Raw genomic sequence first — 24,863 nt, 5'->3', positions numbered from 1 at the left:
CATTCATTCTTCTATGGCCGGGCGGCACTCCAAATTTCATTCCTGCCATGGCAACATTACAGCTCCTCATTCAAAACATTCAGTCGCTGTTTTTTGATAAAATTGCACCAAAATGCATTAAAATGTAAGTGAATTATAAGAGAGTAGAGTTTTCTGTAATTGAAGTAGTGCGTTGTGTTATTTGTTTAACCCTTTAAGGTGACATGCTGACTGACTGACTGACTGACTGACTGACTGATTGATTGACTGACAGGTGCGTGATGCGCCAGCCAGCAAACACAAAAAGCCAGAAAAAGCCAGCAAACACGACGTAGATTTTAGTTTTGATGAACACAGTTTCTATTATTGAAGAGTTTGGTTGCAAAACACAATAAACGCCATTTTTTGACGTTTGGATTTTATTATTGGAAATCACTGTTCAGATGTACCTTAATCTATGTGTGAATTGCTGCCATTAATAACATTTAAGAATGTACATGTTAGGCCTAGTACAAAATGCATTTTTTTACAAAACACGATCTCTGCCAGACCAGTTTCTTAAAGTGCGATATAACGGATATATAACGTTCAGGATGCTGCGTGAGCTTAGCATCCCCTGGGAAGAGAGTCATCGCCGGTGAAGTGCTCCGAGTTTGCTCAGTAATGCGAGTAATGTTAGTCTGTGTCATGCCGACAAACTATTAGATGAAGATACAGCCTTCAACTTAACAAAAATGTATAAAAAAAAAAAACTACAAAAATGGACCAGGATAAAATATTCTAGATTTTGTATTTAATACTTTATAGTTTGTATTCTGAATAATAATAATAATAATAACAACAACAACAGCAGCAGTAAAAATAAACCACGTTTCAATATTAACATTTGTAACAATTATTATTACTACTACTACTACTACATTGTTGTTATTATTATAACGTTATTGCTGTTATTATAGCAGCCTGTGTTTCTGGATTAAGGGAACTATGAATGTGGCCACTAATGATTTTTTCTTTGTCATTTACTGTTATTTTATTTATAAAAGATTCATGTGATTGGCCACTTAGGAAGGATAACATAATAAATGCTCATTTACATAAACGCAATCCAGTCTAGAATAACTCAGGCATGGTGAAGGCAGACAAATACTGTAGCAAGATGTCAGAGCGTAAAACAGTTTTTGTATTGAGCAGTGAGGCTTTGTAAATGGAGGGGAAAAGCACTCACTGGATGGGAGGAAAGATGGGGTCATCCTCTGTCAGAAACACAAAAGGATCTTCTTTGAAGCCGAAGAGTTTCATCTTCTTTGGAGGAGGAGGGCTGGAACAGACAGAGAGCTAGTCAATGGGGAGAAGCAGAGGCAGAACTGCACTATCACACACCATCCACTAGGAGACACTGAGACCAGCAGAACTACTAAGGGCCGAAAGTTAATGGAGATTTAAAAAGGCGTTTAAGATGCTAAAGCTATAACTGGGTAATAACTGGGTTTGTAGTACTAAAGTAATAATAGTAATTTGTAGTAATAACACATACATTGCATAAAATCAAGTGTATAGTTCACCCCAAAACGTAACAGTTTCTGTTGATTCACTCATCCTGAAGTCATTAAAAATTTAGGGGACTTTATTCAGTAGAACATTAAGGAAAACTTTAGCTGAATCCTATGGAGCCAGATCAGTCTTAAATAGAATATATTTGCATTCATAAAATTCATAAATGCACAGCACAATTTGAAAATTCCAAACAAAATTCATAAATCCACAACTACTTTCCTCATGCATTTATGAATTATGTTAGATGCGTTTATGAACCACTGAATGTGCATTAGAAAATGTTCACATGAGCATGGAGTGCTTTGAATTTGTGTGCGGTATTTTTGAGACCTTCCTGGCAGGACATGATTCGTAAACATCTTTTTTTGGAGGATATTCTGTTTAGCCAATGGCAGTGAGTTTAATTGACCAACCAAAACGCTCCTTACTGAAACTCAAGAAGCTCCACCATTTAATTGTTATTATTTTATATAAGATAAAATAAATTATTTTATCAAGACCTTTATATATACATAATTGTGTAAACATTTGAAATGTATTTATGTAAGATGCATATGTGTGAGCGTTTGACACATATTTTTGCTTTTTACATTTGAATTGATGAATTGTGTTTTGAATTTACGAATTGTGCTGTGCATTTGCGAATTTATGGATGCAAATGTATTATATTTAAGACTGATCTGGCTCCGAATCCACAGTCCTTGGTGATTCATATAATGGCAGTGAATGGTAATTTTATTTAAGATAAAAAAAATTTAAAAATCAACGCAAAGAAACGACTCCAAAACCAATCCCTGTGGCTCCTAATGATCCACTGAGATCTTGTGAAGTGAAATGATCGGTCTGTGTAAGAACGGTGTATTTTTTTTTTTAAACAAAGCTGGGACAATATTATTAATGTTAAAACTGCTCGGACTGCTGACAAAATTTCTATATTTGCTTACTTTTAAAAAATGGTTCTACTCTGTTTCAGCTGACAGCAAACACCAAGCGTTTATTAACAAATAACATTTTGAAAGAAAAACAAAATGCTGTAGAACTGATTCAGTGAATTGATTTGGCATCGTGACAACACTAGTAAGAAACAGAACTTTATTTACAATATTATTAGCTTTAAATCCACAGCCTGTTCAAACTATTCTTGGTGCATCTGCAAATACTGTTCATTTGTAGTCCAGTTGCTTAGAATGACAAATACTTAAGTTCTGGGGATGCAATAAATCAATACCCATCAACCGCTACCAACAAACTGCCTCCCCTGACCTTTCGTTCTTGCGCCCTTGCAATTTCATCATTAAAGTGACAGAACTACATTCACACATGAGCCGAGATCGGTTTGACCAGACTGAAGATTAAAGCTAATAATACTGTAATTAAAGTTCCTGTTCTTACAAAGGCCGATTATTTAGCTTCAAAAAGAGCTCAGTGGGTCATCAGGAGCCAAAGGGATTGATTAGGGCCCAATCCTGTTACTTTTTTACCCTTACCCCTTGGCTCTTAAAACTGAGTGTGAAGGAGAAGGGCATCAAATTTACCCCAAAGAAATGGCACACCACTACAACACCTACACAGGTCAGCATCATATGTCATCACAAGCTCATATGAGATTTACAATGGCCAATGATGTAGTTATTCCAGTTGCGTTATTTTTTGGTATTTATCTTCAGGAAATCACCAAAGGCAATGGTTTCATGTTATCATAATAATATAATGTGGCAAGTAACTATACTGTGTATATACATAGTGGCCATATTCATCTATGTAAACACAAATGAACATTAACATTATACCAGGCACTGTAAAACGGTAATTGCCAGCCACTAGACATTTCTGAAAGGGTATTCGAGTGTCATTGTGTATATTGTATATTGTGGGACTGCTATTCAAGAGTTATTATGGATTACAGATAAATTTGGTAAATTTGGCTTCTTTTAATATATTGTTTTAAAGCATGACCGTAAAACACAAACATTGTTATGAATAAATAAAAAAACTTATCCTTGTTAGATGTAAAAATTCTTAATAATGCCAAAAGCTTCAATATCTCCAGACATTTTGCAGTTGTAGACGGTGTATTCTGGAAAGTTTTTGTACCCCTTGGTTTCTAGTGTCATCTTGGAAAATCTCAGTTTCAAGGTCTATCTAGCCCTTTCTCTTAGCCCTACGCCTTCAAGCTAAAGAGAATTGGGGTAGAGGAAGGGCTAAAGTGTAAAATTGGGATTGGGCCTTAGGCTTGATTCTATGTGTATTTTCTTATTCTAAAAAAGCATTCAGTGCTATTATATAAATAAACAAAGACCCCAGATTCAGCTAAAAATATTCTCTAATGTTCTACTGAAGAAAAAAAAGGGTCGCCTACATCTTGGATGACCTGTGGGTGAGAAAATAAACAGGACATTTTTATTTTGGGTGAACTACCCAAAGAAGAGAAGAGGAAAGAGAGAGGAATGAAGTATCTTTCTATTTAAGAACAGCACAGTTTCTGCACATCTATTAATTTAACTACCCAGTAAATGGAGGAAAACTGTTTATTATAAACTGTTCAGATTGTACAAACACAACCTTACAAGAAAAATGTATATGCCATTGTGTCTTCAGCTTTGTCATTACATTACTTTTCTGAGAAAATAATACATAAAGCCAATTAATAATTATTATTAATAAGTTACTATTATTTATTTCCAGAGTTGCCAATGTTTCTGGAGATTATTGATGTGACCATGCTACAATTATCATTGCATACCTGTTATCAATCCTTTTATAACTTCCAGCCATATCATTTTACAACTACTTATCGTCATTGTTCCTAAAATTATTGTTATTAAAGCTAAACCTTGCTCATTCAATGTTTAACATCACTAGACAAATCTGAAATAAGTGCAATATTTAAAAACAATGATAATTAAAACCCATATGGACTCATCAGCTTTATAGTTTAACATCACAGACTAACACATCTTCATTAGTGTATCCCAAAATGCAGAGCACACCAAGAAAAAAAGACCAGGCAAACAGCCCTGAAAACAATAGAACAACTGGACTGTCACAAAACACACCTGACTGCAGACACTCACCCACAGACATTATCTTTCTTGACCTCTACGGGCTCTGGTGTCTCAGGGACAGACGGGTTTCTCTCCCCCTCCTGCGCCTCCACAGGGGCGTCAGTAGAGGGTCCGTCTGCCGGTGGGACGTCAGTGGGGGATTCGTCCATCTGCAGCTCCTCCACAGGAGCCACTTCACCAGAGGAGCTCACTTCCTTATTACGGAGCTACACACACACACACACGCACACAGAGAAAACCCAGAGACAATAGAAATGAGAATACACTGGTTTCACATTTCAAAGACAATGATAAAGAGGGGAGATTCATCTATGAATGTGCTTATTGGCTAAAAACAAAATCAAAAATAAAGAAAAAGACACCAGAAATGTACTCTGTTAAAAATACTGGATTCTCTATGCTTCTGTTTGAATTTTAAAATAATATAATATAACAATAATTCAACAAAATAATAATATAATCCAATAAAATAATGATTTAATATAACAGAAAACCAATAATATAATAAATGTTGAAGACTAAAACGTGCAAAACTGTCAAAAGAGAGTAAACTATTGATGAGTATATGAAACAGGGTTACTTGCTGCTGCTGCTGATAATGATAATAATAATAATAACAATAATAATAATAATAATAACGATGATAATGATAATGATAGCACTGATAATAACGAAATTTATGAAAATACTGACAATAATGAAAATAGTAAAAATAATGGTTTAAGATTAAAACTTATTCTTTTTTGACACAAGGCAAGAACCTTTGACTAGTATATGAAATGGTGTTACTTGCTGCTGAAAATAATGATGATGATGATAATAATAATAATAATAATAATAATAATAAAAAAATAATAAAAACAATACAATAATAATAATAATAATAATAATAATAATGAAATTAATAAAAATGAAAACAACAACGGCAACAATCTATCATTGTAACTAACAAAATTCATTGTGCTGAAAGAGCAGAAAATAAAACAGGCATTCATGTTCAAATTTTACAATTTAATAAAAAAATAAGGTCAAAAACATAAGGTTACCGATGGTCCTAAATAATAATAATAATAATAATAATAATAATAATCATAATAATGTAAAAAAAAACATACAAAAGTTTTATTCCTCAACACTCCATAACACATCCTTTACATAAAACCCACATATAGACTAAATTATAACAGCATCCACTATAAACATTATGTAGGTCAAGCCAAAACCAATGTTTTCAATATGAAACTGAAACTAGCAGTGTGTGTTAAATGTGCTAAAATACTCAAGTGTCTCTCATTCGGCGTCAGTCCAAATGCGTTTCGCTCATTTGTATTAACTGCATTACACTCACCGGCCACTTTATTAGGTACACCTGCCCAACTGCTTGTTAACGCAAATTTCTAATCAGCCAATCACATGGCAGCAACTCAATGCATTTAGGCATGTAGACATGATCAAGATGATCTGCTGCAGATCAAACTGAGCATCAGATGGGCTGGTCTGAGTATTTCAGAAACTGCTGATCTACTGTGCACAACCCTCTCTAGGATTTACAGAGAATAGTCAGAAAAAGAGAAAATATTCAGTGAGCGGCAGTTCTGTGGGTGCAAATGCCTTGTTAATGGTCAGAGGAGAATGGCCAGACTGGTTCGAGCTGATAGAAAGGCAACGGTAACTTAAATAACCACTCGTTACAACCGAGGTGTGCAGAAGAGCATCTCTGAACACACAACACATCAAACCTTGAGGCGGATAGGTTACAGCAGCAGAAGACCACACTGGGTGCCACTCCTGTCAGCTAAGAACAGTACACTGAGGCTATAATTTGCACAGGCTCACCAAAATAGGACAATAGAAGATTGGAAACACATTTTCTGCTCTGATGAGTCTCGATTTCTGCTGCAGGATATATTCTTGCCACACTTCGGGCCCATTAGTACCAATTGAGCATGATGTCAACGCCACAGCCTACTTGAGTATTGTTGCTGACTATGTTCCTTTATGACCACAGTGCACCCATCTTCTGATGGCTACTTCCAGCAGGATAACGCACCATGTCATAAAGTGTGAATCATCTCAAACTGATTTCTTGTACATGACAATAAGTTCACTGTACTCAAATGGCCTCCAGTCACCAGATCTCAATCCAATGGAGCACCTTTGGGATGTGGTGGAACGGGAGATTCGCATTATGGATGTGCAGCCAACAAATCTGCAGAAACTGCTTGATACTGTCATGATGATACAGACCAAATCTCTGAGGAATATTTCCAGTACCTTGTTGAATCTATGCCACGAAGGATTAAGCCAGTTCTGAAGGCAAAAGCAGGTCCAACCCGGTAACAGTAAGGTGTACCTAATAAAACCGGTGGGTGTATATCAGCACATCTGAAACAATACCTTTGGATGACGGCGGTTCCATGGCATTGGAGCCTTTTTCACCAACACAGCCACAAAAAACCCACCCGTGTTCTGGTGGTGAGGCAGTATCCTCACACTGAAAACACAAAAGAATCATTACAGCTTGACAACAATCAAAAAATCTTCATAAACACCAAGTGATGGTTTACTCAGTTGTTGGTACTGCTCCACTACTACTGTGGAGGTACAGTGCCATCTGGTGGAAAGTGTCAGTAAAACACAATAGAGTCCTTCCAGAACTTACCATCTCTCCAGTCTCATTTCTGCCAGCTTCTCCGTGTCTAATGGTGGAAACATGGTGGGTCTGATCTGTGTGTGTCGACTCGTTGGCACTTTTAAAAAGTCAGAGAACCACTGACCTTCTTTGGTCATTACCTAAAAAAAAGAGAGAGCTAGGTTACCCATGTTTGGAGTCATTAAGATTTCTTTTTAATTAAATTACTTCTTTTTTTGTTATTTGAGCTAGTGTGCATTCAATTGATCAGAATTTTTACAAAAAGGTTCTATAAAAAAAAAAAAAAAAAGAGTCTAAATAATTTGTTGTTTTTTTTAATGGAGTAATGTTTTCCGCAAATATTCTGCCAAGCTAACATTTTCAATGACTAAATCAGTCATTCAGTGAATCATTATATTATTTACTAAATCATACAATAAAAGATATTCCAGATTTTTTAAAACACTATGTTTTAATGACCCTGTTTTACTGAGAATCAGAAACGGGTGAAGAAAATGCAGAATTTTGAAAAACAAAAAAATAAAATAATAAATAAGCTTGCTTGAGCTGGCTTTTTTTTTTAAAGATTTATTTCTGGCTTTTTTGCCTATATTAAATAGGACAGTATTGAGACAGGAAGCGAAGTTGGAGAGAGAAGGGGGTAGGGTAGGGAAATGTCTTTGAGCCGGGATTCAAACTCGGGATGCCCTGACGTGCTACAGCACGCTAACCACTAGGCCAGGGGTGTCCAAACTCGGTCCTGGAGGGCCGGTGTCCTGCAGATTTTAGCTCCAACTTGCCTCAACACACCTGCACGGATGTTTCTAGAAAGCCTAGTAAGTGCTTGATTAGCTAGCCCAGGTGTGTCTGATTGGGGTTGTAACTAAACTTTGCTGGACACCGGCCCTCCAGGACCGAGCTTGGACATGCCTGCACTAGGTTATTGTGACGATGCGTGAGCTGGCTTTTGACTTGTTAAAAATGGGTTAATGTGAATAATGATAGACAAAAATATAATCTAACAAACATTAAGTCACATAACTAGTAGGCTGTTTTCGCTGACGTGTGCATTAGGATTACTAGCATAGCATTATTTTCGGCCATTGCACTGCAAGGAGATTAATAACTTTCAATTGTTACTAATAGCAGTTTACATTTTTTCATGTTTTCCAAAATAAAAAAAAAAAAAATAAAAAAAAAAGATGTGCTTCATGCTGGATGGAAACTTGACTAGTGTTGCTTTAGTGAAGACCTCCGTTTCCTACAGCTGCTGTGCTGCACTGAATGCAGGGAAATGACTGAATTTATGCAAGAGACATAAACCTATGCAAAATCAAATTTGTATCAGAGTGGAGTTGAGTTCATTACTTTCCAAGATGTAATTCCAGGCATATATTTGAGTCCTGGGAGATCTGGAGAGGCATCTGCTAACTCTAAAGAACCTGAGAAATAAGCAGAGCAACAAATAAAAACAATAAATAAAAATAGGTTTTAAAACTTCTTGCTGGGAAAAAAAAAGGTAAATCCTAGTGGTTTGAAGGATTGTATAGAAAAAGTATCAAATTTAATTGGCATAGTCGTATTTTAGGTCTGTGCTGTGATCATTAAATGGCGTCTTAACATATTAACACTACCGGTCAAAAGTTGTAAAACAGTTAATGTTTTAATATTTTTTGTCTCTTTTGGTCAGCAATTCTGCATTACAGTACAGCAAAAACATTAAAACATTTTAAACAACACTTTATTTGAATACATTTTAAAATGTATTTTGTTTGTGTGATTTCAAAGCAGAGATTTAGCACACTAATATTCAGATTTGCAGTTCAAATAACTTGTTATTATTATTATTATTATTATTATTATTATTATCATCATCATCAGTAGTAGTAATAATAATAATAATAATAATAATAATAATAATAATAATAATATTTATTAACAGTTGTTATGACTAAAGTTTATTTCTTTCTTTTTGTTGCACATTGCATAGGTCATTTCTTTGTCCTGCCTTCTTGTGTGGTTTTTTGTGGTATCCCATAGGCTCCCATTTCAATATGGCCCAGGCTCTGATTAGCTGCTGGTCGCAAAGAGCTATAAAAGGGGACTTCCGGCAAAGTTCAAGGAGCTCATTTGTGGTGCGATGGTTGCTGAGAGTGGAGAGCTCCTGGATTCCCCTACCCCTCCGGCCGATGACCAACCTTTATTCTTGTACAATTGTGCAGTTTTCTTGCAACTTTTTGAGAGTTTGAGCTTGTAGGGGTGGCCTGCCTATTTATTTGATTACTTTTGATTTTATTTTGAAAAAGGTCAGCTTCCTGTATTTTTTTTTTTTAAAGATTTACTGGTAAATTTAGGTTATTTACTTTGCAGAATCTTTTGTTTGTTATTTTGGCTTGTGGCCACCATGAAGAGTTGCTCATTTAAATAGCTATTTTTTTTTTCTATAATAAATCTATTCAATTACTCTCAACTGAGCATCCGCGTTTGGTTGTCAACCAAATATTTTGCATGAGCTTTTTTTTGTTGTTTGGGAAATCCACCTCCCACAACCTAATTTCATTTATTAAGCCCATGTTGTTTCCTGTTTCCCCCTAGACTTGGAGCGTAAAAACAGTTGAGATTGTTTTGATGAATAAAGCTTGGTCTATTTTGGTAAAGAAATAATAGAAATTAATAATATTTAATAAACTTATTTATTAAGGATGCATTAAATTGATCAAAAGTGCTAACAACCTTTATAAATGTCACAAAATATTTCTACTTTATATAAATGTTGTTCTTTGGAATTTCTATTCTTTCTATTTTTATTATTAAAAAACCTACCCAGCTACTGACAAAATAACACCAATACAATGATCTTCTGACCAGCCAATCAGATTATTAGAATGATTTCCGAAGAATCATGTGAGTGGAGTAATGATGCTAAAAATTCAGCTTTAAAACCAAAATTATAAATTATAATCAAACAGAAAAGTTATTTTAAATGACAGTTTTTGCTGTACTTTGCATCAAATAAACGCAGAGTTGGTGAGCAGACCATACTTTAAAATAAACTTACTATTCTAAAACTTTTGACTGGTTAAAAGTTAACATCAATATAAAACTGTCAGTCACACAAAGAATTGTTGTAACACGATGTACAAAAGGGAAATCATAAACTTTAACACATCTAGAATCATGGCAAAATCAACTGAATGGCAAAAACAAGCTTAAATGCAATCAAACACCTTTACCTTCACTTTTCTCCAGCAGGGCGGCAATAACAGCTTCATCCTCGATGGGGTTCAGAGAGCAGGTGGAGTAAACCATTCTGCCCCCTACAGCCAGCTGCTCCACCCCACGCACTGCGATCCGCAACTGAAGCCTTAAAAACAGAGAGACTAAACTTAAACTTAATACACACACACACACACACACACACACACACTTACAACATAAAAAACTGCTCTGTTCTGCAGCCACTGCATCTTTACAACCGAGATACACAGAGCCATGCTGACAGAGCAACACAAACAAAATACACCTCTAATAGATGCAGCATCTCCAACAAACACAACAAATCACAGCTAATTCACTGCTGCTGCCAAAAAGCTCCAGCTCCAGCCATAAAGATAATCATGCATTAAGACATGAGACAATGAATGCACTAGGACACATTCAGAATCCTACTGTACTGCTAACAAAATTGTGTATACTCTGCAGAAGAGTATGAGACTCCATTGTGACTTTAACAAAGTCGTGCATATTTAGCAAATCAAAGGATTTAAAACAGTCTGTTTAATTAGTCTGCTAATGGAGAAGGAAAATAGACATGTATTGGTCTACGGTGAGGTGTTGCATTTGAGTATAATTTAAAAAAATTATTAAATTGTACAGAAATGATCAATACATGTATAGAAAGCTCACTAAATGCAGAAAGTAAAAATTCTTGGTTAACTTAAAACCTTCGTGAAAATATCAAAATATAGATTTTTCTGTAAAATGACACTTATTTTTTTTCCTGTACATTGGCAGAGAGAGCTTAACATTAAGAAAACAAGTGCAATTACAAAAACGGCAGCAAATTAAAATACAATCTTTATCCATTTGACAGCACACATGCTGCCAATTATCACAATGCAAACACATTAATAAGACGCACTCCATTTTCTTACAATGCAAACATTTACAAAAAACACTCTGCATTTTCTCACATTAATTTCAAATAGCTCGGAACACAAGAAATTGTTTCAAGAGGACCTTAGAACGTGACGGAGCCGGCTATTTAGGCTTTATAAATACTAAAGACACAGGAATAAAAAATAAAAAAAACACCTCACCTTTTAAAAATCACCTACAACTTCACTAAGCAATAGTCACGTCACAGTGGCGTCAGTCACATTTTTGGGTCCACTCGAAACATTTCTTCTGTTCTTTTTGTGTAGTGAGAAAATGCAGCATGTTTTCATAATTTGTTTGCGTTATAAGAAAATGCAGCATGTTTTAATGTGTATGTGTTGTGAGAATTTGCAGCATGTATGAAGATCTTTTCTTAATTTGCTGGTGTTTTTTGTAATTGCACATGTTTTCTTAAACAGCAGCATGTTAAGCTCTACTGGCCACCGTATTCCTGAGCTGTACTTATATAAAAGAAATAAATCAAAGAATAAATGTACAAGTAAATTCTTGCTGACAAATGGGTAAAACCTAATGGTCTAAAAGATATGAAAGAGTTAAAGACTAGTAAAGGCTTAAAGTCAATCTTTTGGGGCTGCGTATTTCATTAAAATAAAAGCTGTTCAAATGTTTCCATATGATTCTTATTTTAAAAATACCAAGCAAGATTTTTTTTAACTATTTGACAATTACTTTTAAGAGGGTGTCTGCTGTAAATCATGGTGAAATGGATAATTGGCATTATTGTTTTCTTCAGAAAAAGATGTCATTTAAATTAAACAGGACACATTCAAAAGTACAGAAAAAATTAAAGCTACACTACACTTATTACATGTACACTTACAATATAGTGCCTATTCACCTTATTCTCCGCATACGAGTGGGCGCAGCCATTTGAATCATTTTGGCTCGAAACTTCCGGTCTCATTCACTTCCATTCATTTTTAAATGTTTAAAACAGCTCGTTTTGCTGCTTGGTGTTGCAAACTGATATTTTCTTATTGTATTATTTTACTTTGTCTGTATTGTCATGCAAACACTTGTTTGTAGAGTAAGTAGTTTGATCGTTTTTTGCCGTTTATCATTCCTAGTCATTTCTCCCATAGGCAACTGAATGGGAAGTTCTAAAACAAATCGCAAAACCGCACGCACTTCCGCATTGAAGAATAAGGTCAATAGAAAAATCATCATACCCAGTGAAAATCTAGACCTTTAATCACATTACACCCTGCTTTTTTAGTTAATATGGAACTAAAAACTGCTAGGCAGACTTTCTTTTCAAGCCTTATAAACAGCAACGTAAACAATGCTCGTAAACTCTTTGCAACGATAGAGAAACTCACAACCCCCTCCAGTCGGATTCCCAGTGAGCTACTCTCTGAAAGCAAATGTAATGAGTTTGCTCATTTCTTTACTGACAAGATCAATAATATCAGAAAGGCAATCAGCTCATCCAATCAGCCAAATTGTGTCGACGTCAGACTAGCTCAACCACAACTTAAGAAATCAGACATTATGTCCGATTTCATGGCAATTAATGGCAAAATCTTAGAAGAGATCGTGCAAGTTATGAAAACATCAACCTGCAGTCTTGACACGCTCCCCACATCATTCTTTAAAACGGTGTTGACCTGCTTAGAAATGGATCTTCTAAAAGTGGTAAATGCTTCACTTCTCTCGGGGATTTTTCCTAACTCACTTAAAACTGCAGTTGTTAAACCCCTCTTGAAGAAGAGCAACCTGGATAACACCATATTGAGCAATTACAGGCCCATCTCAAATCTCCCTTTCATTGGCAAAATCATTGAAAAAGTTGTTTTTAACCAGGTTAACAAGTTCCTAATCTACAAGGGGTGTTTGGACAATTTTCAATCTGGTTTCAGACCACATCACAGTACAGAGAGCGCCCTTATAAAGATAATCAATGACATCCGCCTAAATACAGATTCAGGCAAACTAACAGTGCTGGTACTGCTCGATCTCAGTGCTGCATTTGACACTGTCGATCACAGCATACTTCTGGATAGGCTGGAAAACTGGGTTGGGCTGTCTGGGACGGTCCTCAAATGGTTCAGATCTTACCTTGAAGGAAGAGGTTACTATGTCAGTATAGGTGACCATAGGTCAGGGTGGACACCCATGACATGTGGAGTCCCACAAGGCTCGATTCTGGCACCACTCCTGTTCAACCTTTATATGCTCCCTCTGAGCCAAATAATGAGAAAGAACCAAATCTCCTACCACAGCTATGCTGATGACACTCAGATCTACCTAGCCTTACTGCCTAATGACTACAGCCCCATTGACACCCTCTGCCAATGCATTGATGAAATTAACAATTGGATGTACCAAAACTTTCTTCAGTTAAACAAAGAGAAAACTGAAGTCATTGCGTTTGGGAACAGAGATGAGGTTCTCAAGGTGAATGCGTACCTTGGCTCTAAGGGTCAAACAACAAAACATAAGGTCAAGAATCTTGGTGTGACTCTGGAGTCAGATCTGAGTTTCAATAGTCATATCAAAGCAGTTAGTAAATCAGCATACTATCATCTCAAAAACATTGCAAGAATTAGATGCTTTGTTTCCAGTGAAGACTTAGAGAAACTTGTTCATGCTTTTATCAGCAGCAGGGTGGATTACTGTAATGGCCTCCTCACTGGCCTTCCCAAAAAGACAGTCAGACAGTTGCAGCTCATCCAGAACGCTGCGGCCAGAATTCTGACCAGAACCAGGAAATCAGAGCACATCACACCTGTCCTCAGGTCTTTACACTGGCTCCCAGTCACATTTAGAATAGATTTTAAAGTATTATTACTGGTCTATAAATCACTAAATGGCCTAGGACCTCAATACATTACAGATATGCTCACTGAATACAAACCTAACAGATCACTCAGATCTTTAGGATCAAATAGATTAGAAATCCCAAGAGTTCAGTCAAAGCAGGGTGAATCGGCTTTCAGCTACTACGCCCCTCGTTGCTGGAATCAGCTTCCAGAAATGATCAGATGTGCTCCAACATTAGGCACATTCAAATCAAGACTGAAAACACATCTGTTTAGCTGTGCCTTTACTGAATCAGCACTGTGCTACGTCCGACTACTATGTTTTTCTCTTCTTTTTAATTCTTTTATAACACATTTTATCAGCTTTTATTTTATTTTTATTCTTACCATTTTTATGTTTGTTTTTAATTCTCTTATAATTGTTTCTTTTATTCCTGTTTATGTAAAGCACTTTGAATTGCCACTGTGTATGAAATGTGCTATATAAATAAACTTGCCTTGCCTTGCCTTGCCTTGCCTTGCCTTTCAAAACATACACTAGATATCGCATAGAGACCCTAAGCATGAGTCGATACCGCCGTCACACTTGTACAGTGCTCCCAGGACAAAAGTCATTCAACCGCACTAGTCGAGATCAATCTGAAGCCAATCTAAAGATGCTGGACTGGTGTGTTTCAGGACATAGATTAAATCAAATATAACAGGTAGAAAGGATAATACATTTCAATGCACACAAACACATGCTCTTTGATGGCAATGCCGATGCAGTCACTTAACCATCAATATAGAAAAGTGAAGTAAAATTATAATTTTCGTAATTTAAAAAAATATTTGCATACCGATCACCGGGAAAAATCCCGATCACAGATATATGTACATATCTCTGGCTCTGTTATTTTATTATAGACAGTCATGACTATATGGGGGCCGGTCTAAGGCTTGAATCTCCAGGGCTGAAAAGGATTCCCACTCCAACCCTGGTAGGCGACATCTAATGTAAATATCTATGCTTTCAAAAGAGCTTCAGGATAAAGTTGTAGAAACACACAGGTTAAGAGAAGGATACAAAAACATTTCAACGGATGGAAACGTTTTTATAAAATGTGATTTGATTTCAGACTGCATAATTATTAAAGCAATTATTTAATTAAGGGGTATGATGATTTTCTAAAGGCACCGTACTTTAGATGATGCAATTAGGGATGCACAAATGTGTCGGGTGTTGTGAATTCATTTAAAGATATTGGCAATAATAAATCAATGTAACTGATGGTTTATTAAATTATATGGAAGAAATGCATAATAAAAATCCCTAGAGGTGTCAAAATTAATTATTTCTTCGATGCACCGTGATACAGACAGTTCGGTATCGGTTCAGTAATAGATCATAACCAGTTATTGCATACTGACATCATTCGTCTCATATGCTGTAGAATACCATGGCAAAGGAGGCGAGGGAGAGTAAATAAAACACTCCAACTACTTAAAAAGCAGATAACTGTGCACAATTCACTGCTTGTGAGTTTGCTGGACAGGTTTCCACTGGCACTGAAGAAGGTAGCAGAACCCATGAGCCGCTAGTTCACTGCTAGGGCGAGATGAAAGCTGTAAAACTCCTCTGCTTCTTTCTCTCTCTCTCTCTCTCTCTCACTTAGACCTTTGACCAGCTGGCGTCTTCATGAGGTAACTTTTCCTCTCCTCTCAGCTGTTAAATACATAGACTTTGGATGTTCTTCATTGTCCATGTCACTCATCGGTGAACAGCGCTGACAGTTTTAGAGCCAATCACAGCCATTTCTGTTGAGCGGGTGAACACAATGACTAATCATAGGGGTGTAAGAACACCCTCAACAGCGCTCAAAAAGCAAGTGGAATAATATTTACATTAGTATATTTGCTTCAAATGCTCATGTTGTTTTCTGTGACAGTATTTGAGTTTTGTTTGATACATTCAAAAACCGTGTATTCTTCGAGCAGGTAAAATGAAAAGGCAAGTTCATATATCTGACTGCTTGTATTAAAGGACAAAACTGTGTTACAAATAATACGTAAATATATTTATAGATTTTAATAAACAAATTGTGTTGTGAAGAAAAACATAATTGTCGATGGAAAGCATTGTCACCGTGATAACGCATTGAACTGAATAGATGACATGATAATCATAACCGAACCGTGAGACCACTGTAGGTTCACACCCCTAAAAATCCTCTTTGAAGATTGTGATATTGTACTTTATCTTAGCTTCTCTTAAAATGTTGAAAAACTTAAATGTTTAATGGGTCCAATCATTGTTCAGTAAAATGAATTTAATGCAGAAAAAAATAACGCTGTGATCAATATGAATATATTGGTCAAAAGTTTAGAAAAATAAATTCTGTATCGGTAAAAAACAAGAAAAAAATCCTATTGGTGCATGTCTAATAGTAATAACACACAACCATATCAACCACCAAATCAACAGTAGTACTACTCTTACCCATGGAGATGCAGGCTGTTGCTGGTTGTCCATTTTTTCCACACATCAATGTTCTTCCTCATGGTTCCGTCTCCACTGCAGATATAAAGGTGCTGATTTTAATGTTCACTTTAATGCAAACCCATTTCAGATCATTTCGTGTCTCTTTAACCCTTTAACTGCCCCACCAAGAAAAAAAAAAAAACACTTGGATTTCATTTCTTAACTCCTAATGTCGCTAGTTAACACACTCAATGCATTCTTTTTCAAAACATCCCATAATTTCTAAAATATTAACCACTACCAAATGGTAGATATGTCAATTTATGGTAAAAGTACCAGATTTAATACATATACTACAAAAAAAATCTGAAAATATGCCGTGTAAAACCAATTTACTTAATCAAAATAAAACATTTTGAATACTAAATCATCTTTTATTTCTTAAGGTATGATATTTCACATGTATTCTTGGGTTTCATTTTAACAATAAAACCAAAAACAAGTGTAGTAGTGCAACACGATTATGTTTGTTTGATTTTTTTGTAAAGCAACAATGCAGTGTGTGTAATCCATTATTTAAAACAGTCATTTTTTAAATGACTTTAACAGTCATTATTTAAAACAGTCAAAATATGATCAACCATTTGGTAGAGCGGGCAGTTTAAGGGTTAAGCCATACCCGCTGAGCAAAAATACAATCATACCAACTTTGAGTCATTTAAAACCATACTATATAACTTGAAACACTCTCCTGCGGTCATACGAGATCACATTTTTATAAATAAATGACATCAGTGTTGGTTAAAAAAGCAGCACATTTTGTATCAAATAAAAGTGCTATTCAGAAATAAATTACATTCATATGTGGCAATAACATAAGCCATAATTACATCTTTAAATCCACTTCAAATCATTTCATCAATGGAGAGAAATGTTTAGACAGGCTGACCACAGTGTATGTATGCGTGTGTGCGTGGGATGTTTGGCCTACTGGTACGGAGTAGACTGTGTTGTGTTTGGCACCTGAATCTGCTGCAGGCCAAGTATAGACTCCACCAACTATAAACTCTACTATATGATGTTACATGCTGGGAATTGATTCAGTGCTTGAGTGAAAACAGAGTTCTGGTGGTGTGTCTCTGAAACTGTGATTCCTATGCTTTGATAATAAGAACAACTGCATATCTGTGTACAAGAGAGTAATTTGCTCCTGCATTGAGTTTGACAACACACAAAAAGATGGTCTAACCAAGCCAAACAAGAAGACAAATCTACTTTTTCTAAAGTTTATTTTCTAATTTTGGCTCATGTTCATTCAGACAGGAAGTGAATGACATTTTAAGCAACCAGTAATCACACTGAAAACAGCTTGCGGGAGGTTTTAGATCAACACTACATTACAGATGGTGCATAGGCTTCCCGAAAGCCAAACTAGCTCATCCAAATACAAAAATTCATTTCTAATGTTAGTTACACCTTTAAAACAGACAACCAAGCTATTTACCACTTTGGACCTTATGGCTAATATGATGAAGACCAAAAAACGATTTTTTTATTTTAGTATTGTATATTGTAGTATGTAATAATGTTTTGATTTTGACTTTTTTTGCTGCATTTTGTTTTTATATATCTTTATTTAAATGTAACTTTTTTAATATTTATCTCAGATTTAGCATTAAAAAAATAAGCTTGCATAAATTGCACAGCATTGCAATAATATTGCAATAATATTGCAAATATATACGAGCAATATATATATATATATATATATATATATATATATATATATATATATATATATATATATATATTATATTATATTATATATTATTATACAACCATCAGCCTATACAAACATCATAAGCATGTATTTTAGTTGACTTTTTCCACAACAAAAACATTTTAGATAAAAAAAAATTATTAAACAAATATGGAGGTCATTGACTAATGGTTTTCAGGATTCTTCAAAATATCTTTGGTATTTAACAGATGAAAAGTGAAGAACGAGTAAATAGCGACAGTTTTGATTTTCGGATGACCTCTCTCTTCAATAACTATTTATAAAATTTTGTACTACAACTATACAGCTACTTACATTTTTTTTCCTTTTTAAATAGGGATGCACTGATGCCGATACTTGGATCGGATATTGGTTCGATAACGCATGGTTTTGCAGGATCGGATTTCGGCCATTTGGTACCGGCCTAAATCCGATCTTGAGCGTGTGCTATATTCGGTGTAATTTATGAGCCAACAAAAGCCTTGAAAGTTGTCATGCTACTATGTCCCAAATGTTCTGAAGCCATTCTATAGTTTAATATTAATTACAGATGAATATTCAAGTGATTAAATTCATGTTCGGTTTATGACAACACGAAAAACTTTCTCTAAGACTATTTGTTCCTATTAATATAAGTAATCAGTGGAGAAATGCATTTAGTTTTGCATTAAATGGGTTTATTTTGACCTGCAACAAGGAGTTCATTGCGGTTTCTAAATCAGCTAAATCTAAAAATCACAGTTGCGGTGTGTCTGTTAGATCAGCAGATCGCATTCACAACACTGGACTAGAGAGGGTTTGATACCAGCTCTTCACACACAAAGTAGGCCTACCTGAAATTTTAAATTAGAAAAGCCTCAACAACACATTGGACAGATCCTCAACGCACTGAATTCTTCCCTTTGTGCTGCTAACTTTTGTAAGTGTTTGCAGATACTTGAGGGCTGTGCGTAGGACACAAGAGGACCTTGTTTTGAACTTCACCTCTTCTTGTTTAAATTGTACAAAATTAAGTCAGTAGGCCTATAGGTCTGTTATTTTTACTAAACAAGATATATTATTTGGGTTTATCACCAGAACTATAGAAACTGTATTATGTTTTTAAAAAAAAATTAAAAATCTGTATCGTCGATACTCAGAATTTTGGTATCGGGATGGGATCAATAAAAATGGTATCAGTGCATCCCTAGTTTTTAATCTATTCTAAATATTAGTGATGGGAAGTTTAGATCATTTTACTGACTTAAACCTCTGAGTCTCGTTCACCGAAATGAACAAACCTTTTTTTCAAGTCCTTTCGTTAATTTCTTTCAATATGCCAAAATAACATTAAAATGTTACGAGATGCTTCCATACACATCTAAAACTAGCCCAAACATTGATCATACTTACAAACAAGGAATAACAAGTCAGAATGCTACTATCCCAAGAAAGAAAATAAGCCTTCATTGTTTACCTGGTGTTTTGTCTATGATTAAATCTAATCACCTTATCTGACATGTCTTCAAATTTGAGTTGTTCGTTCACCTGACACTGACAGTCCCATATAATCTTAACCAATGCGCACAGTCTAAGCCGGAAAACACCCATGATTAGTTCACCTTTCGAGTCTTCTGGTTTTTCAGTCATTTGTCACGTCACAGCATGTAAAGAAAGAGGACTCATAACCGAAGACTCAAGAAATGAACGGATCAAATCTTTTTCCGGCTCTGACTGCATATGACTGACTTCCATCTTTTACGTGATGAATGAAAAATGAACTAATCTACCAGAAAAATTAACTATTCTTTTCCTCCACCTGCACAAATGTGGGCATGTGCAAATGAACGGATAACTCCCTGAGAGGACTTGTCGTTCTCTAGTCACTGTTGGGGAATTCATTGCGTCTTGATGAATTTCAGATGAATGTATTACTCTCATTTATATGCTTGAGTGATTTCAATATTACTATAATTATTATCTATTGTATTATTACCCATACCTGTGGCATTATTATCAGGTATGTGTGCTTTGATAAATAAAAAAAAGGTCACCCTGTGTAAATGCAGTCAGAGATGAGAAGAGAAATTAGAAGAGCAGCATTAATGTCACAATGAGTGTAGATTTATGGAAGCAAGGCCATAAGGACACCTACGTTCTGTTCTGTAACTCATGATAAGGCACACCTGCACATGCACCCACACTCATTTGTAATGACTTCTAAAAAAATATGAGTACCTGTGAACTTCAGCTGAACTTATAGTTGACAGCTCAGCGGACAGTGAACAAGATGTATTGCTGAGCATTGTTTTTTAGCTGAGTCATCATATTTGAAACGGGAAGGAAAGACCTTATCTGGACATAGGTAAGACCCCTGAAAGACCCTGAGACTTTATTAGAGGTGGGCACCTGAGAGATTTAAGCTCCCCTTAGCGAAGAAGCCGATGGAGGTGTGTAATGTGTATATTTGGCTGGAATATTAAGGTCAGAAATGTATTTAAACTGTGTGCTAGGCTATATTCGGCAGACACTCGAACAACCTGTCTCTGTTGTTACTGATGCTGTAACAATAAACTGCTTTGTCTAAAGACTTCGGAGATCTCAGACTGTCATTTTTTGAGAATTTTGACTTAGAGACTTAGAATATTTTTCCACAACATCACATAAAAGATTTGTTCAAAATTAAGGAATCATTTAAGAACCACCCAACGCTAAATATTAAGCTTTTTCCCCTTTTTCCCCCACTTAAGATTAGGTGCAGCCATTGAAACCCAATTATCTTGACACTTCAGGTCTTGATGTAGCAAATATTTTTTAAAATACTATTTTTATGTTCTGTCAAACACAGTTGTTTATTTTTCCCTAGTGGCAAATAAATTAGAAGTAAATAAATAATTAAAATAATAATAATAAAAAAAGAGCTCATCCAACATTGCAGAATAAGGTGAAAAGAGACTCGTTAAAACACAGTTGGGGTCTAAAAGAAGATTCCTCACCTGCAAGGTACATCACATAGGATTCGGTCATAAAACAGGATGTCTTTCTTCCCATTGTTATCAAAGTGCAGACGTGGAATGCTAGAGGCGTCATGGTTGACCACCATAATACAGGGACTGTTTAATCTTTTGGCCTGATGAACCAGCAAGTAACATCGCTTGTTATCCACATCGTTGGCAATTACAAAACCCTCTGAAGAACACAGAAGAAATGAGGATAAATATAAGATTTTAAAATCAGACATCAGTATTGACTTTATCATAAAAGAACTAATAATAAAGGTTTACCGGGGAAAGGCACATCCATGTCAGAGTGAAGCATCTCTATTAGTTGAGCCGTCTTTGATCCTGGAGCTGCACACATGTCCAGAATCTAGATATATGAATTCATGAAGACGACGGATGAGACAAACGACATACAAAAAAATAAAAATAAAAATAGGAAAGATCCACCTGGTATTCAAATAATCTAATGATGTTGTTTAAAACGTACCTTATGTTGAGGCTCAATTTTCAGTAGAAGAGGAGGAATCATACTGACTGCTTCCTGTCTGCTAATATTTCCCTGATGGAATAAAATTAATACACACTATAGGTCAATTAAAATTATTATTTACCTGTTAACTATTACTCCACTTATTGAGAAAAGATCAGAAAATGCACAAATCATAATGGTTGAAAACGCTCATGTGAAAGGGTAAAAAAACAATACAATACATGTAAAAGTAAATTACATGTACTGCACTAAACATTTTATATTTGATATGGCATACTGTACGAAATAAAGTAATCTAAACACAAAGGCATCTACATTACATCTACAAAGGCATCTACACTGCAGAGTTCAAGTGACCCAATTCTGATTTTTTTTCTCCCATGTGGCAGATTGGATACAAACAAGAAAAAAAAAAAAATAAAATAAAAAAAAATAAATAAAAAATAAAAATCACATGGATTCCGATCTACTGTACATATGTAGAAATGTATCTGATATGAATCAGATACGTGCTCTCATGTCTTGCAGTGTAGGGTAAATCGAATTTTCACCTGTCAATGCGAGTGGCACATTGTTAAAAATAGTAATGAATGATGCAATCTCTGACTTTCATTTCAAAACCAATATCTACTTGAGTCCCATAATTTAAATCTCATATACAAAGACAAAAAAAGCTTTCATATTGTCATGTACAAGTAGCACAAGTTAATGCATTTAAGCATATTAACGAGAACATCCATCGCGTAAACAATATAAACTAATATAGCTAAAACTGCATAGATTAACTTCACGCCATTGACAAGACAATAGTTCAAAATAATCTTGATTAAAAGAAGATGGCCAAATGAGAACTTTTCTGTCCTAAAGTATAGCTAAACAACTTGTCAAAAAGTAAATAAAAACAATTAAACCCTGTAAACAGATGTAAATAAAGGAATGGAGAAATGAGCACTCATCATCACAGCTGTCAGTCAGTGCCCACTCTTTTTTTTCCTGACTTTGTGTGTCAGAGTAAATACAGACATCGGATACGAGTCACTTTTAAATGATGTAAGGGAGTCATTTAGGGAGCCTAAATGCCCCAATGTAACAATTTTATTATATTGATATATATTGTGATCAGAAAACAAACTGGGATGCCACTCAGTTCTGTAATTTTGGTTGGATAGTGAGATTATCAATTTACCTAACTGGTAATTTTGCCATTCTCTTTTGTATGAGACATTAAACAAACAAAAAAAAAAACACACCAAAAGTGGGGCAAAATAGTGCTATTCGTTGCTAACCGCGCAAAACAAAAAATTACAAGAAAAGGTTAATTTCAGAAAAAACAATGGGTCAAATTCATCTGCTATTGGTGAGAGCCAACTCTGTAATAAGTGGGTGTTGCTCTGAGGCTCTGCCTTCTTTAACTAGTAAATCTTTGGTTTAATTTTATGTTCAGTCTTTCGACATCTGATGTCAGAGTAAAAACATTCACACAGAAGAGCTGCCAGATTTTAGATGTGTAATTCTAATTGTAAGTCATAATGACACCATGTTGACACTGCAAAAAGCATATAGTGGCATATTAATAACATTCCTCGACTGTTTACCTTGAGTACTGACATTGCAGAATGTGTACAATCATCTAAATCTCTATTATCAGATGCTTTTTAATGGTGTTTGTCACCACTTCTGTTATGTGTGTGTTCGTTATGTTAACAAGAGGAAAATATACTGCTCTGTACATTCTTTACCTAAACAAAAAACTTCAATATAAGAAAAAAAAATCTAAATCAAAGTCAAAATATATATAACACAGTTGAGGTCCAAATTTTAAGCTGACATCACAAACCTTTCTAACATTGCAATATTTAAAACAATATTGATGATATTAAGTTACACACTGAACCACCAACTACAGGGAAGTTTTTACATTAAAATGTCAAAGTTAGATTTTTTTTCAGCGGTAAAGCTTTTGAATTAGGATTTGAATTATTATTGAATTTGATGAGTATTACTATAATATATATATATCAAACATATCCAAGAGAAAAAGGTACAAATTTACTGTTAGTGTTAAAAAAGACAAAAGACAACAATTTTTATTTACCGATTCAGTTTCGCTGACCAAGAACTGGTGGAATTTCTCCAGAAGGGGAGATTTGCGGAGGATCTTTCTGCTCAGATTTGTATGCCATGCCAGTTCATCGGGATACCTACAACAGCATGGAAAGGCTAAAGATCAAGTCTGAAGTACTTTGTAACACAGAATTACACGGATATTCAAAAATAACCTACATTTTTAACTAGTCTTACCAACTTAAGGACTGAGGAGCCTCAATTTTCTGCCCATCGACCTCAAGATCTTGAACCTCCTTGAAGTATTTCTCTTTGAGGGTATGAAGGATTTCTTTCGCATGACTGATTACAGAGGATGAAAGAATAAAAGGTCATAATTAGAAAAACTATCATCCTCTGAAAAATCAATGAAGGTCATCAATAAGTAAAGCTTTGTGCTTTTGCAATGAGCTTGAAATATATTAATGCTTTTTATTCAGTAGACTGCTTGATGTTTCTCCATTTTTAATCTGAGTGTGAAATTCCCAATGCTTCTTGGGAGCGGAGTTTTTTCAATTTTAATTGATGTTTAGGCATGTAACAATCCGATTTTCCATGACACGATAATTACTGAAACCTTTATCACCGTTTAAAGAAATAGTTCACCCAAAATAGAATATTGGGTAATCATTTACTCTCCCTTTACGCGTTTCCAACCTCTGAGTTTCTTTCTTTAGTTGATCACATAAGAAGGTATTTTGTATGTTTTGTATGCTGAAAACCTGTTACCATTGACTTCTATAGCATCTGTTTAGCAACTTTAAAAAAAAATTGAAAAGATGGCTAAATTTCTGAAGTTCACCGTTAAATCTGTTAACAAATCTGTCTGTTAAATAAATAGAGAAAAAATATTCATGGCATTTTAAAGGACCAA

The 24,863-nt window shown here is 35.1% G+C and overlaps 1 protein-coding gene across 1 annotated transcript in view; it reads right to left on the bottom strand.

Annotated features, from left to right (window-relative positions):
* LOC130246957 (RNA cytosine-C(5)-methyltransferase NSUN2-like) overlaps positions 1–24,863 on the bottom strand; it is a 53,232-nt gene that overhangs the window by 24,639 nt on the left and 3,730 nt on the right. Inside the window, exons 3-14 of the mRNA XM_056480125.1 lie at positions 24,188–24,292; positions 23,982–24,087; positions 21,884–21,955; positions 21,679–21,763; positions 21,391–21,583; positions 16,654–16,728; positions 10,467–10,597; positions 8,602–8,675; positions 7,264–7,394; positions 6,999–7,095; positions 4,611–4,807; positions 1,208–1,300 (exon numbers count right to left, since the gene is read on the bottom strand). Coding sequence (XP_056336100.1) covers positions 1,208–1,300; positions 4,611–4,807; positions 6,999–7,095; positions 7,264–7,394; positions 8,602–8,675; positions 10,467–10,597; positions 16,654–16,728; positions 21,391–21,583; positions 21,679–21,763; positions 21,884–21,955; positions 23,982–24,087; positions 24,188–24,292 — 1,359 coding nt within the window. The remainder of the gene's footprint in view (positions 1–1,207; positions 1,301–4,610; positions 4,808–6,998; positions 7,096–7,263; positions 7,395–8,601; positions 8,676–10,466; positions 10,598–16,653; positions 16,729–21,390; positions 21,584–21,678; positions 21,764–21,883; positions 21,956–23,981; positions 24,088–24,187; positions 24,293–24,863) is intronic.

The sequence above is a fragment of the Danio aesculapii genome, chromosome 19 (genome assembly GCF_903798145.1).
Source record: "Danio aesculapii chromosome 19, fDanAes4.1, whole genome shotgun sequence".
Lineage (NCBI taxonomy): Eukaryota > Metazoa > Chordata > Actinopteri > Cypriniformes > Danionidae > Danio > Danio aesculapii.
Note: the sequence above shows the minus strand (reverse complement) of the source record. Positions and strands in the feature narration are given on the sequence as shown.